The following is an 18032-nucleotide window of genomic DNA, read 5'->3' on the forward strand; positions in this document are numbered from 1 at the left end:
GAAGAGGGAGTTCTTTGTGATGTGCCACCACTCCGATCTGTCATCACTGAATTGTTCATGAAAGGCAAGTGATAATTTCAGAGGGGTAGGTGAGCAAAACCGCAGAGAAAGGCAATGGCACCAAGACTAAAAGCATTTATTCCAGCATGAGCTAAGGACACATGGCACAGCCACATATGCCTTGGAATTAAGGAGGGTTGGATCCGGTGGGTGCCTGAATGGGAGAACCGCCTTGCAGGAAACGCAAGATATAACAGCTCTCTTGCTGGCACAACCGGTCGCTGCATCTCTCAGACGCTTTCCTCGCACCCCGCCCCCGCCCCCGCTCAAGTGTAGCACTGGCGGTTTTGCGGGAAGAGTCCGGTATAATTGCGAGGTTAAATCCGACACACTAGGTAAACCGCTCTGAATGGATGTTAAATTGTACTGAAGGGTGGTATATAAATCGAATATTATTTTGTCCTCCTCGGGATCGACTGACGTTCATTCCTGGGACACACCCGAGCGCTCCCCCAGCGCAGGGCTCTCGACCGGCTGCCTGGCTGGCTTCGACGTCGTCTCACCGGCCAGCCGCTCCCGGCGCAGGCTCCTAGAAGCAGAGCGCAGAGCCTGCATTTGTTCCCACTTAACCATTTTATTAATAAACGCTCCCCCCGCGACCGTTTCCGGGCTGCCTCTCTGGGCCTTCGAGCCGCCTGCCGGAGGAGGCTTTCTCCACTCACGTGGCGCTGGCTGCGCTCAGCCAAGCTGACTGACACCGGGCCTGTGGCCAGGGAACGGGATCCTCCTGCGCCCACGTCAGAGGAGCGGCGGGGTGGACGAAGACGAGCCGCCGGAGGGAGAACGAGAGCTCCGGAGGCAGCCCGGCTGCTGCGAGAGGGGCAGATCCGCGCTCGTGGCAGGAGGAGGAGGCCGCTGGGGAAGGGCGGAAAGCGGGAGAGGAAAGGAGCGCGGCGGGAGAGCAGCGCCCGAGCCGAGGAGGCGGTGGCGGCAGGCGCCTTCTTGCACCCGAGCCGAGCGCCTCGTGCAGCCCTCATTTCGGGGCCCTCGGGCGGGAGGAGCGAGCCCGGAGTCAGCCGAACAAAGAGCGGCGGCCCAACAGACGCCTCCCCGCGTGAGATGCGAGCCAAGCGGCAGCCCGACCGGAGCGCAGCCGCGGAGGGATGTTTGCAGCGGCCGCTGCAGCCGAGGTAACCCGGACCATGTTGCGGGCGGAGCGGCCGCCGGCTGAGCCCAACCGGGAAGGGGGAGCGTCGAGCTTGGCCGATCGCAGCCTCTCGTGGGGGGCCACAGCGGCGAGAGGACCCCGACGGGCGCAGGAGCCGCCGGACAGGCGAGCGGGCAGGGCTGCGCGGGGACTGCAGCCGGGAGCCGTTTGACCGCGGAAAGGAGAAGGAGCCGCGTCGGGTACCGGCGCTCCTCGCTCTCGTTGCGACCGGTCGGCGGGAGTGAGTCCAGCGCGGGAGCAGCAGAAATCAAATCGCCTCGAGGATTACCGAAGGCGGACGGGAGACGCGTCTCTCAGCTGCCCCTCCCGCGCCTTTCCACCCCCGTGGCTCCTTTTTCCAGTTACCCTTCGGCATCAGCGGCCAGCAAGGACTGGCAAGCTCGAAATCGCTCAGCAAAGCGCAAGATCGTTCAGAGGGGCAGTGGCAAGAGAGACCCCCGCCAGTCGGCCACGGGCGCTCACTCACCGGCTGAGCCGCTCCGGAACTCTCAGAAGACGCGAGTTTGGCGCAAAAGGCGGAAAAGAGGCTTGCGAGTCTTATCTGCGCTCTTCCACCGCCGCCCCTTCCTTCCTTCTTAAGGGTCCGAGTTTTGCAATCCTGGCCAGGTTGGATTAGCGCGCTGCCCGCCCGGCCGCCCGCCCGGTGCGCACGCAGGGAGGTGAGGCGAAGCGAAGCGGGAGGGAAGAGATGATGCCTCAAGCCGGAGGGAAGGCTGCGCTGATGCTGAGCGCCGTGTTTCTGACCGCCTTCCTGGCCGCGGTGAGGGGGCTGCCCCTGAGGAAGCACCGCCACCACAGCCTCAGGGAAAGGGGCTACAAGCTGCTGGAGGTGAGTCCAAACGGCTCGGTTCGGCTTGACGGTTCGTAAGGTATCGGCCGCTTTGACGACTGATAAAAGGCAGGGCTGGGAGCCTGCGCAGGACTCAAAATCCCACTGTGAGTGGATTCCGGGCTTTTTCAAAGGACCGGCCTGGCGTAGTGGTGGAAGTGTTGGACTAGGGTTTGGGAGATGCAGCTTCAAATCCCCACACTGACGATGGGCCAGTCACATATTTTCAGCCTAACCTACCTTACAGGGTTGTTGTGAAGATAAAATGGAGGCGAGGAGACTGTTGTGAGCTTCTTTGAATTTCTGTTAGGGAGATAGACAGTGGTACAAATGAATACATTCAAAATGGTTCAGATGGCATCTTTAAAAAAATGATTAAGAAAAGCATGTTCTTATAAGCAGTGTGATCCACACAACCTAATCTGTTTTCAGTTATTTTATTCTGCAGCTTTTATCTAGCCTGCTATACTCTGGTGATGATAAAAGAGTGGTGGTCCCCTCCCACTGGATGCAAGGTTATGTCAAAGTGGGGAGTCTAACCAGCACTAACTGGGACCAAAGGTTAGGAACAGGGTAAAAAGATAGGATATTTTTCAGGGTGTGTGCTTGTCACATGACATGGTGGTTTCCTTCCTGGGCGGAAAATGTGGATTGCCATATTAGATGAATTCCCAACTTTATATAGTATAAAAGGCAAGCTTTGATCCTAATGAATTTAAAACAAAAGTGCAGCAATTTGAGAAGAATGATGCAAAGCCTGTCTTGTGAGGATTTCGTTTCAGTTGCAGTAAAAAGGAATTTGGGTGTTGGTCCCACAAGATAGCAGATGCCAAGGAGGTAAAAGTCCATCTTACAGTGATAGACTTTTTATCCTGGACCCCACTGTGTAAATAGTATTAACTGTTGTGGTTAGGAGTTGTATTTGCAGAGTTGTCAGTCTTGCTATCTGATTCTCTCTCTTCTGAGGCAGTGTGTTCCATAATCTAGTTAGACAAAGCAGAGATAGAGAGAATGAGTCCTTTTTTATTAGTATTGACATTTTGCCAAATGTGCATTCTTCTTGTCCGAAAGATGGCATAAGAGAGCCTGCGCCCAGCAAGAAATTGGTTTTGTAATATTTTGATGTGGACTCCTTAGAGCTTTTCATTAGCATTTGTAGCTGGGACCATTTCACACATTATGCATCGCAAACTCAGGTTTGCTGCTCAATGTACACACACAGCAGGAGAGCTGCAGCCATTCACATCCCTCTAATAAAAGTATCAGTATGATGCATGTGTTTACAAAGTCATGTTTCACTCAGTGACACACCTCAGATGTACACTTCAGAAATCATGTGTCCTCTAGAACTGTAAACCTCTGTATAAATCTGATAAGTATTAAAAAGTCCAGTAGCATCTTTAAGACTAACCCACTTTATTGAGGCATAAGCTTTCGAGAACCACAGCTCTCTTCGTCAGATGAGAGCTGTGGTTGTCAAAAGCTTATGCTACTATAAAGTTGGTTAGTCTTAAAGGTGCTACAGGACTTTTTACTATTTTGCAATTACAGACTAATACGGCTAACTCCTCTGGATCTATAAATCTGATGGCATCATAAGAACAGCCCGGCTGTTTCAGTCCAGCGGACCCATCTAGTCCAATGTCCGGTGCCCTGAAATCCCCGAAATCCTCAGTTGGATGTTCTTTCTCAGCCTAGCTTATTTTCCGGAGTTGTTGTGAGGATAACACTGAGAGAGAAGGATAAAGACCCAGACTGAGCTTCTTGGAGGAAAGGTAGGGTAAAAATAAAAGAAATGTGATTTTTGAGATAGGACAGCTAGAACTGCACTCATATCATAGATTTCTGTAAGAGCATTGAGATTTAAAAAAAAAAATCAGTCCCATGCCTGATAATTCCAGATTTCATTTGCCTTTTCTCTTCAGCGCATTGAGTTAAATTTTATTTGATTGCAGAAACATTTTTAATGAGTAGTTGCAATCAGAACCTATTGAAATCTTCATTTGATGAAGTGAACTCTGACTCACCAAAATTTATGTTCTGTGTGTGTGAAAGAAACAGAGATTCCCATTAGGCAAGAAGAGTTCCATGTGGTAAGAAAGAGGTGAATTGTGCCACCCAAGGGATGGTAGCCACTGGTGTTCCATTGACCAGCAGCATTGGCAGCCATATTTCTAAATTATGCTGTTGCACCAAGTCTAAAAAAATAAAACAGTTGTGTGTGGTTTATATACTGTGACTGTGCAACTATGATGCATTTGCAAACATGAATAGTAACTTAGAAATTAGCCAGGGCATTAGTCAGTGGCTAATGTTCATTGGGTTAAGTGATAGAAGGCAGCTGCAGGATGCAGAACTGGAGCAGTTTGACTACACATCTGTCTAAAACATCAAACAACCCCACACTGCCTTAAAGACTAACAAACATATTGTGTATTGTCGAAGGCTTTCACGGCCGGAGAACGATGGTTGTTGTGGGATTTCTGGGCTGTATTGCCGTGGTCTTGGCATTGTAGTTCCTGACGTTTCACCAGCAGCTGTGGCTGGCAGCTGTGGTGCTATACCTCTGAAGATGCCAACCACAGCTGCTGGCGAAACGTCAGGAACTACAATGCCAAGACCACGGCAATACAGCCCGGAAAACCCACAACAACCATCAAACATATTGTGGCATTTATTTTCCTGGACTAGCACCCGCTTCATACCTCTCAAAAAATGTTAGGTCATGAAATACAAGAAGTCACAGTGGATGAAATTTCTGTGTTGATGCTTTTGGCCCGCTGTTTGGGTGTATAATATAACTGGCAAGTAAAGATGAGTCTGAGCTTACACCACAGTATTGGTGCCACAACACTATTTAGGTTTTTTATTGCAAAAGTCTAACCCCTTGGATTTTTCCCCTTAAGATTGCCTTTCCCATCTGTCTGGTCTCTACACTCTTCTCCTTTTGGTGTTATTTGATTTATAAATCCAATGAGGTAGTAGTGCCTTACATGTGTCTTCACTACAAAATGCATAGCATATGGTTGCCATTATGAGAAATGGAGCCATGCGAGACCCCAAAGGGCATGGGATTGTATCTGGGATCTAATGGCAAAGAGCTCATGCTTGTCAGTGTAAAGAGTGGGCAAAATAAACAGCACAAGATCAAATATTTGGCTCCTGGAGAACCCTAAGGAACATACCAAAAGGAATTATAGAATCATACGGTTGGAAGGTACCTCTAGGGTCATCTAGTCCAACCCCCTGCACAATGCATAACATTCACATCTCCTGCCCCCACCCCCACCCCGACTGCCCCAGTGACCCCTGCAAAACACTTCCAGGATCCCTAATCAACTGGCCTGTGAAAAATTGCTACCTGACGCCAACGAGTGACAACCTGTCAATAAACAGGTTTGTTGTTAGCATACGCTTTTATGTTCACTAGTCCTGTCACTGAGGTTCAGCAGTGGAAGAAATTTTGTGTATGAGAGAGAGGGGGGTGGGTGGGGTTGCTTTCTTAATTTGTTGATGGGCATTGTCCCACTATCAACTCCCTGTTTCAGAGCTGGATTTACAGACAAACTACAAGCTAAGTAAACTAAAGTTTATGGTCTTAGATTATGAGGAGTCTCTACGTTAAAAAAAACCCTACATTTCAAGGTTTGCACATTTTCTAGTAATGTTATGGGGCCTCTTAAACTTAAAAACATAGGAAGAACCTTGCCGAATCAGACCAGCGGTCCATCTAGTCCACCATCCTGTCTCACCCAGTGGCCAGTCAGTTACTTTGGAGGGCCAACAACAGGGCACAGAGGCCAAGGCCTTCCCCTGATGTTGCCTTCTGTCTCTGGTATTGAAAGGTTTACTGCCTCTGAATATGGCGGTTGATATTGTATTGCAACTTAGTATTGTATCATGGGGCTCAGCCTAATCTGTCTTGCTTGTTCTGTTTATACCACAGTTTTAATTGAGAAAAATCTTCCCTTCTTTTCCCCACCCCTTTTTGTGGTACACTCTGCTGAGGTTCTTGGGCATGCACAACTTTATGTCAAATTAAGTCCCTGATGTGGCTGCCTTGGCCACGTCTATTCAGTTTTCTGGGATTTAAGCTTTCCAATTTTATGACCTGGATTGAAAAGCTGGAAAGAGTTGGCAGCAAGGAAAATGGCAGTAGGCAGTATTCTCTGCTTATGGATCAAATCATTGTCTGCGCACCTAAATAAAATGCTCCTTGGTCATGAACTACAGGTTTAAAATACTAAGCAACGTGTGAGATTACTGGATGGTATTATGCCGGAAGAAGGATGCTAGGGATGTTGTTGTTGGACAACAATAACTTAATGATAGCGTATCATGTTTTTCTTGTCGAAATTATGCCCCATTGGAGATGTACACGCATTCCCACACACCCCACTTTCCCAAAGAACAGTCGCACTTACTGACCCTGATCTGTCCAGTTCAACATTTGAAGGCTGCTTGACATCTCTTGAGAACTCTAGGATACATTTGAAAAATAATTGTATTGAAAATCGCACAGACATCAGGCATTTTCTTTTACAGATTGGTTTTTATTTGAAACATTGCAATCCTGCCTTTCTGCTACCAAATCTTTAGGGCCATTTGCAGCCCTTTAAAACAGTAAAATCCAGTGCAACATCAGCAGGATAAATTATAAACAGTTTACGCAAAGAACAACAACAGAAAACAAAATAATCCACCAAGTACTTGGGAAAATAAAACCATCATCACCTGGTGCCTAGAAGGTGCCTAGAATACAGAGGCTGATGCCTCTATGGGCGGGTAGTCCAAAAGCAGCGCACCGCCATAGAGAAGGTCTCTGCCCCAGCTGCTACCCATCTAACCTTGAAAGGCAGAGGCACCTAGGGTAGGGCTTCTGAAGTGGCTTTAAGGATAAGCTTTTAAAGAATTGGATTCTGGTACTAATTCATACAGCACACCTCCAGGATACTAGAGGAAACCCTTGGTGGTGGTGGAAAGTACCGTCAAGTCATAGCTGACTTATAGCGACCCCTGCTGAGGTTTTCAAAGCAAGAGACTAACAGAGGTTGTTTGTCATTGCCTGCCTCCGCATAGCGACCCTGGTCTTCATTGGAGGTCTCCCACTGAATTACTAACCAAGGCCAACCCTGCTTAGTATCAGAGATCTGCCAAGATCAGGCTTGCCGGGGCTATCCAGGGCAGGGCAGGATACTCTAAATCATAAAATGATAGAGATTTATCTCAATCCCCTGTATGGACATAGAATTTTTAATTGCTGAATACTCCTGATTAGATAATATAATCTAGATTGTATATTGTCAGACTAGGCAAATGTGCATTTGCTAAATTAGGTAAACTAATGTCTTTTCTGTTTCACTGCTACTAGGAAACTGAGGGTGTGTGGGTGGGTGTTTGTTTTATTAAATTCTCTCCCATCCCCCCAGATTGCAACCCCAGTCTGAACGGAGAGAAAGGGCTACGCAGCTGCTATTTCCCTTTTTAAAAACTGAGCAGACCTATTTCTGCATCTCTCCTGTGTCTGTCTAGTTTGGCCTTCACTTTTCATCTTTTACTATTTTTATATTAGTCTTCTAGCCACAGGGAAGAGCAAGGAAGTGTATTGAAGCCTCCCCTGTCACCACTGAATCTTGTTCAGCAACTATACTCCAGTTTTGTCAGGCTCTGCCCATGCATTTCCAAGAACATCTTTTTGCCCGTAAGTTTTAAAAAGCTCTGTCATTCTTCAGACAGCAAGTGAAGACTTTGTTTGGCTTCCCTTCACTGATTCATCTTCCCATTTATGTGTGTTATTTAATTATGTTTAATTTAAACACACACACAAACAAACATATATATATATGAGTTTTTTAAAGTTATTTTGATTATTGTCACTAAATTGGATGAAAAGGCAGCATAAAAGTCTTTAAAATAAATAAGTGAAAACCAATAATTAAATTTTGACCTATGCAGAAAATAACTCCACCCTTCCAGGTAATGTGTTGTCTTCCCCAAGGAAAGTGTTTTCTTGGCATTTTGGCACATGCAAGATTGACAAAATGCTGATATGTGTTAGATGGCTTTCCTTACCCCTCTTAACTGTGTAATTTGTCAACACAGCAGCTGTGCCAATAAAAGTTTGAGGTGCTGTGTTCTCTGATACCAGGAGGCCTGAGCATCTCCCCATCTCTTGCCTGTAGTCCCTGATGTTGCTGAACAGAATCACTTTTGACCCTCAAACATGCTGGAGATATGGGCTTCTGTGACTGATAAAACAAAGCAAGTTTTTACAGGGCTTTGTACACTGCCTCAGCAGCTGCTGAGACAAGTTCCATTTAGTGTCATTCCCTCCCTGACTGTCTCTCAAAAGGTTTATTTTTCTTCAGTTTTGTGGCCAGGGATGAAGACAAGCTATGCCCTTCCCTGGAGTCCATCTGTCTCCTACTTGCTTATTCCTGACCTACAGGCGTCATTCTCTCCCTTCCTGACGTCTGTCCTTGTCTTGGCTACAGATAATTGTCCTGTCACAGACAGTGGGTAAATGATGGCTCCAGGTGGGGGTGGGGGTATCAGGGGCAGCTGCGCTTATGCCTTTGAGTTCCGCGTTTCCTTGCTCGTGTGTGGAATGCATGTCCCACCGCGGGTGGCTTCAGCCTCTGTGTCGCTGGTGGAGTCATCTTGCCTGCGGATGTGCTTTTCACCTTTTCATTTCTTAAGCAATTAAGCATTCTTGTCTCCAGCTTTGTCCCCATTGAGGTCAGATTTGTGGGCACAAAACATGCATTGAAGCATCATCTTGCTCTGAAAGGGTCTTATTGTGCACAGGAAGGTACTTTACCCTTTATAGCAAATTTTCCTTTTGTCAAATGCCAAATTATCTTAGTCTAGATAGTGAAAAACCTCCTGCCCTGGGGCCAAGTAAAAGACTGAAACAATAGGGGAGCCAGCTGGGAGAAGTGGGGGTCTTTGAGAGGGGCAGTGGGTGGACTTCATCCATTTTCACTGGACAAATAAGTTTGTAGATTTTCTGTTGGGGAAATCAAAGCAATTCCTGTAAAAGGTATGTGTAAAGGGATGAGACCCCTGCACATGCTAATAGAATCTGTTTTATGATACTTTATATGGTGGAAAATAATCAATGAGAGATCAAGTGAAGTCACACAACATGCAGATTTGTGGAAAAGAAAACATAGTTAAAAATTTGGCTGCCTCGCCCTGCCACAGTAACAGAAATTACAGTAAAGAAGAAATGTTGAGTTTAACATAGGTCTGTAGCTTTTGAGGCTTCCATTGGCTGAACTGTTGTGACATCACAGAAGAGCAGAAATGTGCCTCATGTTAGCTGTTATGGTGACAGCAGCTCAGCACTGAAAAATGTTGAAAGTTTGGAATTTTATCAGCAAGTTGTAAAACTTCGGTTGCCAATTGTTGTGCTTGTTGCTGTCTAGATCTTGGCGTCTTCCACTCAGAAATGCAATTGCGGGCGGGGGGGGCAGTGTTTTTAACATCATGAATATTCAGTGGTAAGGAACCTGTGCTTGTTAAAAGGTCTGCCTGTAATGTAGCTGAAAAAGACATAATGGGCAGGGGAGGAGAACATCCTTAAAGTATCATAGTAAGAAGTTAGGAAAGGAAATGCAGTGTGTGGTGGGAGAGTGCACATAACCTTTGCTGTATAATTATTAAAGTACAGAAGCATGGCCTCATGAAATCTGGCAACTTTCCTTCTGGCACCTTTGTGGTTATCCGCTCCCACTTCCACCATGCACAAGCAGCCTAAAAAGCATGGATTGAGGAACTCCTCATGCTTTGCCAGTTATCCTCAGCTGTTTGCTGCCCCTTGTTCATGGCTGCCTAAGGCAAGCTTCCATCCCGACCAGCTAGTGAGAAGGATCCAAGCAGGTAAGTTCCTGGAGGTTCTCAAAGTACGTTTAGCAGTAACCCTGAGAACACCAGGTGCCGTGCTCTGGGTAACATCTTTCCCAAGAGGAGATGTTGCACAGATGTCTAAAGCTGCTTGCTTCTCCCTGCCCCCCTCTTCTTTGATAGAGCTGTGCGGCTGCTTTATTGGACCAAGCCAGCTGCTCCTTGAATCTGTTTGTGTCAAGAGAGACTCTATATTCTCTCTTTCTCTCCCCCCTTCTTCCTTTCTCCCTCCCTCCTTCCCAGGATATATAGATCAGGATATCCCAAGATGTGTGTGCATTGAATTCTAAATGTGAATATGCTTTGCTGTTGCAATTCACTTAGAGTTTCGTTTGTGTGCTGCAGCTGTATTTTAATGCATGTGTATGACAAATGTTCTGGCTTTCTATCAAGTAACAATTCACAGGTGGTGTAGCTAACATTCTTCGGTGACTGTGGTCCACATGTTAAGGGAAATGGGGTTGCTTGTCTGCACTTCCTAACCTTTAAAAAGGCCCTGCTAGATGTAAGTATTGCAGTAAGAGGGCAGCGAACCACTGGTTCATGGAAGCTCGTAAGTATGTTTTCCTAAAGAGACACAGCCCAGGAAAAACTTGAAAACTATCACAACCCCGTACTTTCCCTCCCCTACAAGAATGAAGGCCTTGTATGTGTGAGACGGAATGCACTTTAAAGAAAGTTTCTTAAGCGCAGCACTCAAGAACTGGAAGGGAAGGAGTTAATAATTGCCTGGAATGAGAACTTGATTGACAGGCTGCTCCCTCCTCTCTGATTGGCCAGTCAGAACCAGCCTTCAGGATGACAGTTGCTGACAGGATTTTGGGTTCAGAAAGAGTGTGTGAGAGAGTCTGACAGGGAAGATCAGACAGGTTCCCTTCTGAAGTGAGGAAAAAGAAATCTTTTGCCCTAACTGTAATATCATTGTCTTGAGGAGGAATTCTAGTTAGAAATTCCAAGTATAAAAGCCAACACAAGCTAAAACCCGTTTACACAGCCATGATAGAACTGGGTGTGTGTTTTTGGCAAAGAGTGATTGGGTAGTAAGTGGAGACTCCCATTCAAGCTAAGTGAAGAAGGGTTCATTCTTCTTAGGAGAAGATTAATTCCTGCCCAGTGTGTAAAGGAGGTTTGGTGCTGAGGAGGCCCTCTGGGTCTGTTGTAAACGGAAAACAGTTTTGAACTTATTGTCAGGAAACCAGAGTTGTAAAAAGGAACTCAACAAAGAAATGTTGTTGCTGTAACAAAAGTATTAAACAAAACACATCTCACTGTTAAGGATTAAGACCATAGAAGCTAAGCTTCAAGAAAACTATTTTACCTGTGAATTAAGGAGTATTCTGTTCTACTAACAAATTTTACTTCTGCTTTTTTATTCCCTGACTGCCCTTATTACATCCCTGCCTGTTCAATGAAGTTGTTGTTTCTTTTGAATGTTATACTGCCTCTAGTACCATTTCCAACGCAGAAGAAGAGGGTTCCTGCTTTTCTCCCATCAAGTTTCTGGGCTGAGCTAAAAAGCCAAAATTATAACTGCTTAAAACCACAAATAGAGACTGCTTAACCAAGGCAGGCAAACCTGGATTTTGGCAGAAAAATCTGCCTCAGAGTGGGGGAATGCAGGGGGGGGATCACAACATGACATTGGAAAGAACACACATCCTTCCCCTGTTTTTCCCCACCTCCATCTTCTGTCCCCTCTCTTTGTAATCTTGTTTCACTTTTTAGATTGTAAGCTCCTTGGGGCAGGGGTTGTCTTCTTGTGCTCTGTAAAGCATTATACACATTGATTGTTCTGTGTAATAAGAAAACCCACCATTGAATTCAGCTGAAAAATATTAGTATCACTCAAGTTTTTTTTCTTCTAATCACAATAAGTTTCTTTTTTTTAATTAATAAATTTTTATTGGATGGGTCAATATATAGTCAGCTTAAAACACAAATATAATCCATTTCAATTCCCACAAATATATTTCCCCACCCCCTCCCCTCCCCCTTTTCGATGTTGACTTCCAACAGCACTCGAACCCCCCGCTATTAATATTACATTATTTCTATATTATAGAACCTTCATGCTCCTTACATTTCCAACACTTATTAGATAGCTGCTTATTAGCTATGGCTAATTTTTTCGGTGTTAAATACCATCTATATAACATTTTATAGCCATTCTCTCTAATACTTGTACATGTTGATATTTTTAACGTATTTTTCCACAATTGTTCCCATGCTTCCATCATTATTTCATTGTTACAGTTTATTGCCCGCTTTACCATTTGTACCTTGACTGTTTCATCTTCTGTGAACCATTTCAATAACAATTTATACATTTTAGAAATTGCTTTATTACTATCTCCTAACAAAAGTTCCTCAAATCCTGAATTCTTAGTTCTAAAACCTGTCTTCCTTTGATCTGTGTCAAATAGGTCTTTAATTTGTCTATATTGTAACCAACCATATTTAAATGGCAACTCCTCATTTGGTTTGAGTTTTACTTCCTTATCTTCTACTTCTGTTAAGTCCTTGAGGGTAAGCCATTCTTTTCCTTTATATTCTAGGTTTGGGTTGATCACCTCAGCTGGTATAATCCACAGTGGTTTCTTCTGATCTATATTTTTTTTGTATTTTAGCCAAGTCAACAATAAATTTCTTCTCAGATAGTGGTGCTGAAACATTGCATCCATTTTGTACTTATCATACCACATATACGCATGCCATGCAAAAAGTCTGTTATAGCCTTCCAAAGTTAAGAATTTATGATTGGCTAAAGACACCCTTTCTTTTAACCAGACTAGACATATCTCCTCATGGTAAAGTCGAAGATCAGGAAACTGCATTCCACCTCTTTCCTTAGCATCACAAAGTACTTTAATCTTTACTCTTGGTTTCTTCCCTGCCCACACAAATTCCGATATTTTCTTCTGTCATTTTTCAAATTGTTTTTTGTCTTTTATGATTGGTATTGTTTGCATTAGAAACATAATTCTAGGCAACACATTCATTTTAACTGTGGCAATCCGACCAAACCACAATAAGTTTAATTTATTCCATTTTATCATGTCTCTTTCAATTTGTGTCCAGACCTTTTCATAATTATTCTTGAATAGATCAATATTTTTAGCTGTCAGCTCTATTCCCAAATATTTAATCTTGTGTACCACTTCACAATTTGTTAATTCGCTCAGTTCCTGTTGCTTCTTCTTGGTCATATTCTTGTTTATTATTTTTGACTTCTTTTTGTTTATAAAAAAAGCCTGCCAAATCTCCAGATTCCTTAATTTTATGCAGTAGTCTTGTATTTTCTTCTAATCACAATAAGTTTCTGAAAGGTCCATAGCTTCAGAAGTGCAGAGGAGCCACAGCTCAGTAGAAGAGTTTGTGTTTTGTGTGCAGAAGGTCCCATGTTCAGGCTCTACTGTCAGGAGGTTGGCATCCACCTCTCCCCCCTCCCCCACCTGGGGGATGAGACAGCTGTAGTTTCTTTTGCCTTTCAGAGGATGTTTAGCCGGGAGCTGACAAGTCGATCTTGAGTGCCTAGATTCTCACAGGCTGAATGTCCAACCCCAGAAAGGGGGGCCAGTACTTTAAGCTACATGTACTAATGTTTGTTGATACTGTCATTCCTAACAAAGTCTTCGTTGTACCTTGAACTGGATTGTTATAATAAATCTTCATTAAACCAACCAGTGGAGTTTTTTTGTAAAATATCTTGGCCGGGTCCTTACACCTACCATCTCCAGCTCAAGGATCTTGGGTAGTTTGAGATCCTGGAGAGCCACTTCTAGCCAGAGGACACGCCAGTGAAGCTAGATGGATCAATTATCTGACTTGGTATCAGGCAACTTAGAGTGCAGTAAAGGGGGGAAGCCTGCTCTCCATTTCCATGGTTGAACCAGTCATGTCACCCCAGAAAGCACTTACACCAATATCCATTTATATTTTGGGCCCTCTGGCCTTCAGAAAGTAGAAAGCTAGTTAAATAGAAAAAAGCTTCTAAATTTTTTTTATACTCTTCCTTTTTTTCTCTGTCATTGTTAGCCATATAGGCTTCCAGGGCAACTTAAGTATTTAGATTAAAATATTATCAAGACACTTGAAATTCCCAGAATTAACAATTAATAGGGACCTTATTTGGGTGGGAAGGTGGCATAGAAATGTTATAAATAAAATAAAATAGTAAATATTGTTAAAATAACAGCATACATTAAAATAGCAAAACATGTTTTGTGCCTTTGTTGTGTGTATTTTCCAACATCAGTTATTTGACACATCAAATAACCGCCCTACCCTGGGTGGAACTACCAGTTTATCTGAATTCCAACTGGCAGGAATTCTCCAAGGTCTTTTGTAAACCTGTTACCTGGGATCCTTTAACTGAAGAAGCTGATTAAACCTAGGAGCTTCTGCATGGAAAGCATGTGCCTATCCACTGAATCATAGCTCCTCCCCTCATCACCAGCTTTCACTGACCCAGGGAAATAAGAAGTAGAAGCTTTGCTGTACAGCCTTGTTGCCATGGTACAGAAGCAATACATTACGAATTCTTCTCATTCACTTGCCTAAAAATGTTGACTATTCTGCAACATTTACAAGATCTTTTCTATCGTAGTCTCTTTTTTTCTAGTAACCCAGTATATGCCAAATCCTTGCTCTGAATCAGTGATACTCACTAGAGGGGCACATGTGGCTCTTCTGAGAAGCACATTCTCTCAAAGGGGACCCAAGGTGGTTTACATAATTCTCCTTTTAATCCCTACAACAACCCTGTGAGGTAGGTTAGGCTGAGGGTGTGTGACTGGCCCAAGGTTATCCTGCAAGCTTCTATGGCAGAGTGGGGATTCGAACCTGGGTCTCCCAGGTCCCAGTTCAACACTCTAATCACAGCACACTGCTGGCATACCACTGTCGAATGTTCATCCATAAAAACAAAATTCCTTGCAAGCAGAAAACTTAGCACAGAGAGAAGTTCTAGCAACCCCTTCTGCAAAACTGTAGGAAAACGTGACTGGAATTTTTAACCCAGAGAAGCATTTACTTTTTTAACATCCAGCCTAATGGAGAGTTTGAAAACAGTTGCACACTGTTGTGTGTCATAACTATGACTTGCAAGTCTGTCCCCTCACTCTACACACTCAAAAGAATGGCTAATATTTAGTAATCATGAGGCAAGACATGTTCAGAGGGTTATGTTATATAACTGTTAAAAGGGTTATGTTATATAACGGTTAATATGTATTTTGGGTAGTGTGCATGGTATGGGGTGATTACATGGCTCTTGGTGGATGGTAATGGCAAATGTGGCTGTGTGAAGTACCGCTGCTGTAAATGATTCAGTAAGGCAGTATCTTATATACTAATAGCCAAGTGGCCCTGATCTGAGGACACTTATATCTGGAGACTGGTGGCGTGAATGGACAAGGCAGATCTTTCTACACACCTGAAAAATGACCCAGGTTTGCAGAAAAATCTGAAATCTAAAAAAAACCCCAAAATGATAAAAGGAGCTCCTATAATTTTAACCAGAGGCCCTCAGTGGCTGCTGCAAAGCAACCATTAGCCAATATTCCAGGCCTGATTTCTGTCAGGAAAAGGTAGGGGGAGGTGGTAGGACCATTTTCAGGGCTGTTTTGGCCTTTGAGGGAGGCCTCCTTGGGGCCAGGCCCAGCAGCAACCACTGGGCGACTTGAGACCTCATGACTTGTATGACTCACCCAGCCCAGACTCCCCCCCCCCCCCAGTATAGTGTACTGGTTAGAGTTTAAGGGTAGGATGTGAGAGACCCAGGTTCAATTCATCACTCTGCTATGGAAGCTTACTGGGTGTCTTTGATCCTGTCATACACTCTTAGCCTAACTTACCTCTCAGGGTTGTTGTGAGGATAAAATGGAGGCAAGGAGAATGGTGTAAGCTACTTTGGGTCCCCATTGTGGAGAAATGCCATATAGAAATGAAGTAAATTAAGAAATATAACAACAACAACATTCAATTTAAATACTGCTCTTCAGGACAACTTAACACCCACTCAGCATGGCTTACAAAGTATGCTATTATCCCCACAACAATCACCCTGTGAGGTGGGTGGGACTAGATTAAATGTAAGTTGTTTAGTGGGTTTGAAGGAGAGAACGGCTCAGGGAAATGTGGCTTATGGAGGCTGATAGGAAGAGGGAAAGAGGAAATAGTGTGGGGGATGGGGTAGAGGGAAAAGTGAAGTACCCCTGTAAGTCCTTACAGGTTCCCCACCATTCAGCTGGCCCAGCTTAACCAGCACCATGCAACTGGGCCGCAGGGGAGAGGCTCCCAGGGAGGACAGGAGTGAAGATGGGGGGGGGGGAGACAAAGGTGGGTGGGAAGGAGAGAAGGAAGCAGAAATGGGGGGGAAGGCTGTGGGAAACAGGGAAGGGAAAGAAGACATGGTGTGTGTGGGGGGGGGGGAAGAGATGCCCCCACACAAATCCTTACATGTTCTCCAATTGTAATCAACTATTTCCAATGCAGCATATAGGTTTAGCAGGGTCAAATGGAATTATCCGTCCTATCGATTTCTAACTTAAATTTATCTCCTAAGTAAATACAGTGAATTTCAAGGGATTTCTAGTTTCTTTTCAGAAAGGGATTTTGGTCTCACTGGGTGTAACTGCTTTATTGACTCTTGCTTGGAGTAACTTGAAGCCATCTGTGTTTGAATCTACTGTGCATTAGGCACACAGTGCAAGCTTTAGCAGTACTTATCACCATGTCTTGTGTCATTCTTCCTTCACAAAGCTCTTTTAAAATATTTTTTTAAAGAACCTGAAGAAGAGTTCTGGTTAGGCTCAAAAGCTCACACACTGTTGTGTGTCATTGGGTTGATCCTAATAATAAATATATCTTACATGGATTATGCTCTAGCTAGAGACCACCTGCTAATTCTACCAAAGCCACCTCTGTCCCATAATTGGGTCAAAAACAGATAAAATGATCAAGGGGGAAAATTTCATCCCAGGTGGGCCTGTAGGGTTGCTGTCCCCCCCGGTGGGGGTGGGAGATCCCCCCTCCACACACACCCACTCACTTGGCCAGCAGGAGGGGAAGATAGAGACAGGCCTCCTGGGTGCGCTCTTGGGGTGGCACAATGACATCATTCCCAGAAGTGACATTATTGTGCTTCCTCAGGAACACCCCCACGCTTCTCACCAGGCTGATTTGGGCTCCGAACGTGCCGAATTGCGTTTGTTTGAGGCCGAATTCATCCTGATGCAAAGTTCACATGCTCCAGGGGTGAAAGAAAGAAAAAGGTGAAAACTCCCCTATGTGCCTGAGATTATGCACAAGGGGACAGGCTTCCTAGCCTTCTTGTAATTTGAACGCTACAATAGATAGAACTGATCAGTTCATCTGCTGCTTCCTTTCTCTGGCTAAATACTGGCTGTTGAAAGAGAATACAGTAAAACAAGCATGAAATCTAGAGAGGATTCGTCAGTTGCTAAGGTTGCCAATTCCAGGTTGGGAAATTCATGGAGATTTGGAGAGTGGAGCCGCAGGAGGGAGGGACTTAATCAGGGTATAACACCATAGACACCAAAGCAGCTGTTTTCTCTAGGGGATCTGATCGTTGTGGTCTGGAGATCAGTTGTAATTCTAGGAGTTGCATAGTTGCTGCTCCTGCTGCAGCTATGCCAGGCTGAGTTGTGTGGCTAGTGAGTACTTAGTAGTTGCCGCTAGGCCTGGCCTTGGCAAGTTTCTGTCCCTAATGAGGTGGAGAATAGGACTTTTTCAAGGGCTGTTTCAGACTCCCAGTGCACTCCTGCTTCCCCCACTCTGCTTTGCTGTACAGAAACCAAAGCTTGGAAATGTTGTTGTGGTTGTTTAGCAACACTCAACAGCCACTGAGTTCTGTTGCCATTCTTTTCTTAAAGCTACAGGTAGGCGTGATTTCTATTAACTACTGACTTTAGAAGGTTTTTAGAGGGTAGGAAGGACTTGGCTTACCTGTTTACATTTATGATATAGGGATCATGGGGTAGGCCTTGTGGATTTCATTAATGCCCCCCCCCCCCCTTTTCCGTCTTCCATAAACCAATGCCCTGA

At 44.7% G+C, this 18032-nt stretch overlaps 1 protein-coding gene across 3 annotated transcripts in view; it reads left to right on the plus strand.

Moving 5' to 3' along the window:
• Nucleotides 1–932: 932 nt before the first annotated feature.
• The window catches only part of ISM2 (isthmin 2), a 40042-nt gene continuing 22942 nt past the window's right edge, over nucleotides 933–18032 (plus strand). For all 3 annotated transcript variants that reach the window (XM_054972794.1, XM_054972795.1, XM_054972796.1), the window contains exon 1: nucleotides 933–2057. In XM_054972794.1, coding sequence (XP_054828769.1) covers nucleotides 1917–2057 — 141 coding nt within the window. In that variant the 5' untranslated portion in view covers nucleotides 933–1916. The remainder of the gene's footprint in view (nucleotides 2058–18032) is intronic.

This window comes from Eublepharis macularius, chromosome 2, assembly GCF_028583425.1.
Source record: "Eublepharis macularius isolate TG4126 chromosome 2, MPM_Emac_v1.0, whole genome shotgun sequence".
NCBI classification, from domain to species: domain Eukaryota; kingdom Metazoa; phylum Chordata; class Lepidosauria; order Squamata; family Eublepharidae; genus Eublepharis; species Eublepharis macularius.